This window comes from Arachis ipaensis, chromosome B7 (genome assembly GCF_059453495.1).
Source record: "Arachis ipaensis isolate K30076 ecotype BB chromosome B7, ASM5945349v1, whole genome shotgun sequence".
Classification (NCBI taxonomy): Eukaryota; Viridiplantae; Streptophyta; class Magnoliopsida; order Fabales; family Fabaceae; genus Arachis; species Arachis ipaensis.
The window spans coordinates 30,493,713-30,503,424 of record NC_142442.1 but is presented as its reverse complement, the minus strand read 5'-3'; the positions used below and the strand labels follow the sequence as shown (position 1 = coordinate 30,503,424).

The window sequence follows — 9,712 nt, the reverse complement described above, 5'->3', positions numbered from 1 at the left end:
TATAATAAATCGATTCCATAAAAAAAGTATAAATCGAATTTAGTTGATTCAATTTACATAAATTTACTTTAGAACAAACATGTAAGCTAATTTATTTTAAAACATTAATGTAATTTTGATCCTCAAATGATTTGATAGTGTGAATTATCCAAAATTAATGATACATAAGCTTTACTAAATGAACTAAAGTTTAGTTGGACGTGTATTAAACATTACAATGGATAAAATTTTTTTAATTCTTACTTTAGCACAATGCAATTTATTAAAAAGATAAAAGATTATTTTAATCTCCAAAGTAAGAGCCAAGTCCTAATTTGATACTTAATGTTTCGAACGTTTTATTTTAGTTTTAAAAATTTTTAAATAGATTTAATATTGTCCACTATTAAATTTTACACGAATAATTAGCGTGTTTAAGAATTAATAACATTTAATTTCAGTAAAATTGATCCGTTAATGATGATTAATGTAAAATTTTTTTTTTTGATTCTGGAACATTGATGATTGATTGATAAGATTTAAAATTTTTTTACAAAAGGCGATTGAGAAGAGAAAGTTTTACGAAAAAGTTTTAGTTATATTTTTCTAATATAAGAAAGAAGATATGACTTAACTATTCATGTAAATTTAACATTAGAACAACATTGAATTTGTTTAAAATTTTTTGAGACAAAAATATAACATTTAAAAGATTAGGAACCAAATTAAAATTTTGTCTAAACGTTGAGAATCAAAATAGTACTTTATTTTTATTAAAATAATATTTAAAATTTATGTTATTGATAAAAATATATCTCAAAATATAAACGATAAATCATTTTTTTTAAAATTTAAAAATGTAATAAAACTAATTATATAAAACATCAAATATTTATGCAATTTTTATAATTAGAAAAATATGTTTTTTTTTTCATTCAATTCTTAAAATTTAATAATTTTACATTAAATTAATTACTTTTGTAATTTTTTTTATCAAGGACAAAAAGTTTTGTAAAAGATAAAAAGAAGTTTAATAATTCAATTTTGCTCTAATTTCTTTTATATATATTCTAATTATTTATGCAAATGTTCTCTCAAATATTGATTACAATTCGTTTGCCAAAGATGAAGAGGCATTGTATCTATAAAAAAGATAATTTTATATTTTATATTTTTTAGAAACATACTGTTATTTATATTTTTTGAATTTATTTTTGTTAAAGTATACTTTTAATAGTTTATCTTTACTTTAATAAAATACATAATAAAAATTTAAACTATATGTATTTTTAGATAATTTACGTTACTAAAACATTTGGAATATAATTCTACTCAAATGTTCTTAAAAATTCTCATTGCAAATTTGTCTTATTTTTTATTATATAAATCGTAGATTTAGAGTATATTTATATTTTTTTCATAATACACAGAAAAATACAACAATTTTATAAAAAAGATAAGTCACACTAAATCATTGTTTTTTTTTAATCATTATTTAAGTTTAAACCGCAAGAATGGATAAATCATGCTAAAAACACATGATTTATCATGATATAAGTTAAACCAAATAAAATTTTTTTATATTATGCTAAATCTATGTGTTTTTAATATGATTTATTCATTCATGCTTCTTAAATCTAAGTCATGATAAGAGGTAACAATTTAGTGTGTCTTATTTATTCTGTTCTACTTGATTAGAACAGATAACCACCTAATTCAGTGCAGGACGATTTTTTGGTAGGATAAGATCTTGGATGGGGGTGGAATTAGATTTAGAGAATACCCACTCCATATATATATATATATATATATATATATATATATGTAAAACATTAATAAAATTATTAATATTGTTTGATACTGTATCATTTTTATATTTTTAATTTAATTTATGTTATGTACGTAATTATGATTATATAAATTTTTAAAATTTAATTTTATATTAAATTTTAATAATTACAGGGACTAATAAAAATGAGACTAATAGGAACAGAAAGATATCTGCACGAGACAAGTTAGGATTTAGTTGTTTTTACTATCCACATAAAGACGAGATAAATTTTATATGAATCATTGTAAAACGAGATAAAATCGAGTAGAACAAAAATTCACTTCTAACCGCTTATTGCCACCCGTAAATACAAAGCAAATACTAAAGAAATAGTAGTCAATAGTAAATACTAGAGTTTTTTAATTTTGATATGGGGGAGGTGTAGGTGTTTTTCAAAGTTATGGGGATTTGGGGTGTTTGACGGAGATGTGACGGCGCCGTGAAAGAAATCGGTGGCACCGATTGGGGGGAAGGAAATCGGTGGGACCGATTTCTGGGAGAGGGACGTCTGAAATCGGTGGCACCGATTGGTGACCCCTTGCCACACGTCGCACATGCAGCTGGCTCCCCTGGTGTGGCCCGTGACCGTTTCCCCTATACCCCTCTCTCGTTCACACGGTACAACACTCTCTCTTTCACTCTCAACTTTCCCTTTCTTCTTACTCTCAACCCCACTCCTTCACCATAGTTGGACCACTGAAGCTTAGGAAAGGGTAAAATAAAAATGCCAAAGAAAAGGAAAACTAAGGAAGTAAATCAACCGGAGCTTCATATTGTTAACTATCTTGGAGATCCAAATCATATAAGTTTTTTTTTAATAATTTTATTTAATGATAATGATAGTGATAATTTTTTATTTTATTAACAGTATATATTGTAATGACACTAAGTAGAATTTAGAAATTAAACATATATGTATGTATTTTATTATTAGGTGGTTAGAAATAGAAATAAAAATAAGAATAAACCTTGTATGTATGTATGTATGGAGATGAGATGAATGTTTGTTTAGGGTGATGAAGATGAAGCTCTGGATCTGGATCATGTATATTATTTTAAAAAAAAAAAAGAAATGTTTGAAAAAAAAATAGTACATAAAAAAAAAAAAGGAAAATCTGTACATAATAAATTGGAATAGGGAGATATTGATATATTGTTGTTGCTATTGTAATCGAATTTAATTAGTTATTACGATTAATAATGAAAATTTTATTAGTTATTTTATTTATTTATGATCGTGAATTATTATGGTTAATAATAATAAAATTAGTATATATATACTGTTTGAATAATAATAATAATAAAAAAATTAGTATGTTGTTTGGTTTATGTAAATAATAATAATAATAATAATAGTAATGATAATAAATAATAATAGTTGAAAAATTAGTATGTATGTTATTTGAATAATAATAATGATAATAATAATAATAATAATAATAATAATGTTAATAATAATAAAAAATTAGTATGGTTTTTTTTATAGGAATAATAATAATAATAATAACAATAATAATAATCATAATAATAGAGAAGTTAGTATGTATGTATGCTGTTTGAATAATAATAATAATAATAATAAATTAGTATGCTTTTTTTATACGAATAATAATAATAATAACAATAATAATAATCATAATAATAGAGAAATTAGTAGGTATGTATGTTGTTTGAATAATAATAATAATAATAATAATAATAATAATAATAATAATAATAATAATAAATTAGTATGCTTTTTTTTATACGAATAATGATAATAATAACAATAATAATCATAATAATAGAAAAATTAGTGTGTATGTTGTTTGAATAATAATAATAATAATAATAATAATAATAATAAGAAATTAGTATGCTGTTTTTTTATTTGAATAATAATAATAATAACAATAATAATAATCATAATAATAGAAAAATTAGTATTATGTTTTTTTTATATGAATAGTAGTAACGGACATGTTTGAATTGCTATTATACTGGGAGTTAGTTGTAATGGACATGTTAAGTATAGTTGTGTTTTTGAATAATATAGTTATGTTATATTTGTTCTTATACTGGAAAATGTGGTATTGTAGGCTTCAAGGATGTTGATGTGCGATCATTTACACCCGCCGGATCCATATAACCAAATTGTTGAGGCACAGTTACGCGAGACTGGATTTTATTATGTATCACAAATTGGAGTTATTAAAGGCCAATCAGCAATGATTAATGCTCTGATTGAGAGATGGCGGCCCGAGACTCATACTTTCCATTTTCCGGTTGGTGAGTGTACCGTGACCTTGGAGGATGTGGCGGTAATTCTCGGTCTGCCAACAAATGGTCTTCCGGTTACAGGTCCGACCATGAGTAGCTTTGAGGCATTGGAAGCCGAGTGCTTGCACCAATTTGGAATTGCACCAGCAAAAATGAATGTAGAGGGAGCTTTATAAAATTAACGTGGTTTAGGGGTGTGAGAGATCGTATAGTGTTGAATGATGATGTGCACATGCAGATGTATGTAAAGTGTCACATAATGTTATTTGGGAAAGTTCTATTTGCAGATAAGTCGGGTGCAGGGGTGCACTGGAAATTTTTACCGTTGCTCCGCAACTTCGGCCAGATCATACAGTTTAGTTGGGGTTCGGCATGCCTGGCACACTTGTATAGATCATTGTGCAGGGCAACTCGTGTCGACTGCAAGGAGATGGACGGTCCACTGACACTGTTGGTCAGTTGGGCTTGGAACCGGCTACCATTTCTAGCGCCGATTCCTGGCAATCCCCGAGTCTTTCCAGTTGCAAATAGGTAATTTTGATTAAAGTATGCATTGAAAAAATTGATATAAATTGTATTTTGTTTATGGTAAGATAAGTTAGGAAATGGATTGTCCGTCTGCAGGTGGCATAACTGGGACCGTCATTGACGACATCTACTGCGACTATGACCCTCCACTCGGTCCACCACTTTGACGACATCTACTGCGACTATGACCCTCGGCACCGCATTGCTTGCATCGCCTCGGGCGACGCAACATACGAGTGTCCATCTCATTCAAGAAGCGGGTCATCTTCGGCCTGCCCTTGGCTACCCGTCTGAGGAACGGGTTTCCAACGAATCTAGGTCCATGATAAGCAGGCCACGTTGCCGGATTTCCCAGTGGTCGAAACCTAGCCCTGTATACTCTTCGAATTTGGTCCATCTTGTAAACGTCATTAACGTACACTTTCCAATCCAGCCTCTGATTTGCGCAACACGCAAACACGTGCCTACACGGAATTCGGTCAACCTGGAATTCACCACAGTCACACCGATAGTGGCGCAGGTCAACTGCATACTCAACCCCACTAGGCATCTCGCGTACTTCGAAGACTTCATTTTCTCTATCAAAATAGCTAACCTGTATGTTACCTGATGCTCGCTGATTTGCATTCAGCTTGGTTGTCACCATCTCAGAGAATACAAGTCCAGCACTGATTCGGGCTTCAGCCTTAGCTCTTTTCCTAGTGAACAACTCATTCAGCCTGTAAAATGTCGCCTTAACAAGTGCAGTGACTGGGAGATTGCGTGCACCCTTTAAGACGGAGTTGATACATTCCACAAGATTGGTGGTCATATGACCCCATCGGTAACCACCATCAAATGCCAAAGCATACTGCTCACGAGGGATCCGATCAAGCCAATTGGTGTAAGCCTCACCCCGCTCCTTTAATCGTTCATAGCGCATCTGGTACTCCCTGGTCGTCCTTGAATATCCTATGAAAAACATTCAGTCAACTATGAACACTAGTCTATTTGATCGTGCTTACAATAAATTAAAAGTTCATTGTATACAAACTTACCAATGTTGACGATAAGCTTCTGCAGGTAAGGTGCTTTGAACTTCCTCAAGAAGTTGGACTCAATATGCCTGATACAAAACATATGGAAAGCTCTTGGAGGAGACCACGCCCCATTACTTCGTTCAATAGCTGACCTAATCGAATCGTGTCGATCAGAGATTAGTCCGACACCATCACGGGTCACCACATGTTGACGCAGGTTGCTCAGAAAAAAGTGCCATGCATCAGAAGTCTCTCCCTCGACTATGGCAAATGCAATAGGCACGATGTTGTTATTACCATCTTGTGACACTGCAACCAATAAACAACCCTTGTATTTTCCATACAAATGAGTCCCATCCACCTGCACCACTGGCTTGCAGTGTCTGAAGGCCCTTATACAGGGGTAATAACTCCAGAAGACTCTATGTAGAACACATATATCAGGAACCAAATCATCCCCCTGGTAAGCTGGCATTGTTTCAAAGTGAACCACTGCTGATGGCTCTTTGTGGCACATGGCCTCAAACCATATCGGCAAAGCTTCATACGATGCTTCCCAACTTCCAAAAATTGATTCGACCGCCTGCTGCTTTGCTAACCAAGCCTTGCGATAACTGATGGTGTAGTTAAACTTTGACTGGATATCAGCAATTACTGATTTCACCTTTATAGACGGGTCAACATCTACCAACGGCTTTATTGCTTCTGCAACTGTCTTGGAATCCAGCTTCGAATGGTCTTGAGAAATAGTAGACCTGGTACAAGTATGACTTCCATTGTACCTCCTTATCTCCCAACAGTACTTCTTCTGCATTTTGGTTATCCTGATCAACCAGTCACAACCATTCCCATATTCTATACATTTGGCATAGAATGTCGTCGGTTCCGACTCATATACCCGATAGTCCACACCTCTCCGGATGGTATAATCTTTCATTGCCTTGATTACTGCCTCCCTTGAGCTGAATTCCATCCCCACTGTGAACTCACCATCCGCCACAACAGGAGGGGCTACACACATCAAAAGTAATAAATGCTTCATTATGTACTCAGTAAGAAGTCCTTCATTACAACTCAATTAATAAACATACTTTACTAGGTAAGATCGTTATAGTCTTATTTTTCGCTATTCCATCTACGTAAACAACAATTACATATCATTCACAACAAATTATTATTAATTAATAAAAAAATCAAACGCTATGCTCACAAATGCCTGGTCACATACATTACTCATCTGACTTATCGATCTGCTACTTCAGAGATTCACGTAGCTAGCTAGGTTTACGCACCTGTATTCATATATTGCGGAAACTCCGGTGCGTGCATAGCCCCCAAATCCAACGACCGCATGAAAGATGGCTCTTGAAACGAATGCGGGTTTGCTAGTGCATTTGCAACTTCCGCCACATCTGCGTTCATGGCGCCAACAGCTGCTTCTTCGTCCTCACCTGGACCGACGATCTCATAGTTACTTTCAAATTCATCTTCGCTTTCACTATTATAATCTTCCAACTCAATGTTACGGTCCGCTTCAGATTGCTCAAACTCAATATATAACTCGATGCACGATATTCGGTGGCGATTTTCCATGTACATTGAAAACATTTCCTGCATACTCGCTTCGTCCATCACATACTTGGTCTGAAATTGAACAAACCCGCCAAACACAGGTAAAGGATACCTGTACAAAATACACGAAATTCTCCTACATCTTTGCGTGCCTATCTTCTCACAAATCACACCTTTCAACTCCTCAAATGACAATGTGAACGGAATAACAACATCCAATGGATTTTCACACACAAATTGAACTCCCTCGTATGTTTGTAATAAGATCTGTCCGTAGTAATAAATCTTCAATACAACTCTATCATCCATAACACTATCTATTTCCAGCCTCACAGAATTTTTTTTTACAAAAATGAAAGAGAAGAATCAGAGAACATAAGAGAAGGGAGGAGAAGAGGATGAACATTAGCGGAAGAGGAAGAAATGGGGCTTCTGTGAGGCCACCATCCGCTTTTTGTATTGACTAAGGTTTGAAATCGGAGGAACCGACCGCTGCACACCCAAATCGGTGGGTCCGATTGGTGAACCCCGATTAAATTAAAATTGGACCAACCACAAATCGGTGGCACCGATTTCATACCAAACAGCCTCCCCCTTCCACAAATCGGTTCCACCGATTTCAACCCTCACTAACACAAATCGGTGCCACCGATTTCTCCTACTTCAAATCGGTGCCACCGATTTCTTCCCCCTAAATTCCAAAAACGCAGCGCCGTCATAACAGTGTAAATCACCCATAATCATCATATTCCAGCATAACACTCACCCCAATACCATATCTAAAAAAATTAGCCTAAATACTATAGGCATCCAGCATTTGGGAAATTTACATCGAAAGTAACACCAAGACGCTAAAGGTGCATAATCCGCAAATCTACTTTCATAAATGAATCTAACCGTCCAAACTAATCAATCGACGTTCAAGAACATCCCACTTAACGAGCCACGGATCATTATCTCTATCCGTTCAATCGCATCTTGATCCAACGGCAACCATCAATCTCTAGATCTACACCCACATTCATAAAAAAACACTTCCCGCTCCTAATAAATACCAACACACCCTCTTCATTTTCCCACCACTTATCAAACCATCAGTTTTTATTCAAAACCCTAACCCTAATTCCCAAATCACACTTTGGAATTCTAAGAAAATCCTTCAAATTTCCCCGAGAAAATGTCAGGTCGCGGAAAGGGTGGCAAGGGATTAGGAAAAGGAGGAGCCAAGAGGCATCGTAAGGTTCTCCGCGATAACATTCAGGGAATCACGAAGCCTGCGATTCGGAGGCTGGCAAGAAGAGGTGGCGTGAAACGAATCAGTGGTTTGATCTATGAAGAGACTCGTGGTGTTCTTAAGATCTTTCTGGAGAACGTGATTCGTGATGCGGTGACATACACGGAGCACGCAAGGAGGAAGACCGTGACGGCCATGGATGTTGTTTATGCTCTGAAGAGGCAGGGAAGGACCCTCTATGGGTTTGGAGGCTGAGGCTTCCAAAGTTTGGATTTTGGAAAGGTTGGTAGATATCGGAAGGATTTTGGAAATTGGGCATGTGATAGACTTGTGTTTTTAAGAAAAAATTGGAAGAGAATTTGTATTTTGGTTTGTATTTTATTTTGGTCTGGTGAAAAATTTGTAGTTTGTATTGAATAGTTCAAGTCTACTTGAATTAAATTTCTTTCCTATAGTTTTAGCTGTTTATTGTTCATATGTGCTTTCCATGTTTCTAATGCAGTAGCTACCACTAGTTTGTTCAACTCTTATTTTATTATTATCTACTTCGGTTGATGATTTTCTATTTTTATAATCTAATAAGCATTGGTAACAGTTTTAAAGATGGGGTATAATATAACTTAATTTATGAGCACTATAATTAGTTTTACAAGAACTGTAAAGATTTAAACGTATTCTAGTTTTGGTCGAATGTCTGGGCACTAATGAATATGATTCTCATCGATGGGATTAGATGCAATGTGATCTTCACTACTACTACTGTACTTGTGAGCAAACAGCGAACTTATTTGAATTTCAGAAGTTAAAACCAGATCATTCACTTACATAACCATAAACCATCTCAATGATATGATTTTATCGTAACTTTCTTTTCACAATAACATTAATATTAGTTATAAACAATCGTTTCAGTTTTCAAAACCAACAACCATTTCAACGTTATAAATTTCACTTGAAAATTATATCATATACAAATTTAGTACCTAATGACTAATACTCATCGGGCAATGCTACGGTGATAAAGAAATATTTTTCTTTAGTTGCTGAAGAGATATGGAGAAACAGGCAACTGAATACGTGTTATTTTCTTTTTAGAAGGACGGGACTCGAAGAAAAATTAATCAGGTAAGTATAATGTTGTGTATTTTCTTCTTCGAAGGACGGTACTCGAGGAAAAATTAATCAGGTAAGTATAATGTGTTAATGATTATGATTATACTTTTGTCTTTTTTTATTTTGGATTCAGTAATATTTTTTGTAGTTGGACTTTTTTGTCATAGATAGATTGGA

At 33.7% G+C, this 9,712-nt stretch overlaps 2 protein-coding genes across 2 annotated transcripts; one reads left to right on the top strand and one right to left on the bottom strand.

The window, feature by feature from the left end:
• Nucleotides 1-4,733: 4,733 nt before the first annotated feature.
• Nucleotides 4,734-7,497, bottom strand: LOC110265023 (uncharacterized). Its single transcript, XM_021107755.2, has 3 exons — nucleotides 6,909-7,497; nucleotides 5,635-6,627; nucleotides 4,734-5,548 (listed from the first exon to the last, which is right to left on the bottom strand). Exons 1-3 carry the CDS (start codon nucleotides 7,495-7,497, stop codon nucleotides 4,734-4,736), a joined length of 2,397 nt encoding a protein of 798 aa, XP_020963414.2.
• Nucleotides 7,498-8,250: 753 nt separating this feature from the next.
• On the top strand, nucleotides 8,251-8,946 carry LOC107609436 (histone H4). The gene has a single exon (XM_016311417.3). It carries the CDS (start codon nucleotides 8,366-8,368, stop codon nucleotides 8,675-8,677), a length of 312 nt encoding a protein of 103 aa, XP_016166903.1. The 5' UTR covers nucleotides 8,251-8,365; the 3' UTR covers nucleotides 8,678-8,946.
• The last annotated feature ends 766 nt before the right edge of the window (nucleotides 8,947-9,712 follow it).

What these genes read in the sequence shown, in the direction of transcription:
- LOC110265023 (XM_021107755.2), bottom strand. Translation starts at nt 7,497, where the DNA reads ATGGATGATAGAGTTGTATTGAAGATTTATTACTACGGACAGATCTTA. An exon ending in TCCGCAATATATGAATACAG is followed by an intron (nt 6,628 to 6,908) that starts GTGCGTAAACCT and finishes TGATGTGTGTAG; the next exon opens with CCCCTCCTGTTGTGGCGGAT. An exon ending in GAAGCTTATCGTCAACATTG is followed by an intron (nt 5,549 to 5,634) that starts GTAAGTTTGTAT and finishes TGTTTTTCATAG; the next exon opens with GATATTCAAGGACGACCAGG.
- LOC107609436 (XM_016311417.3), top strand. Translation starts at nt 8,366, where the DNA reads ATGTCAGGTCGCGGAAAGGGTGGCAAGGGATTAGGAAAAGGAGGAGCC.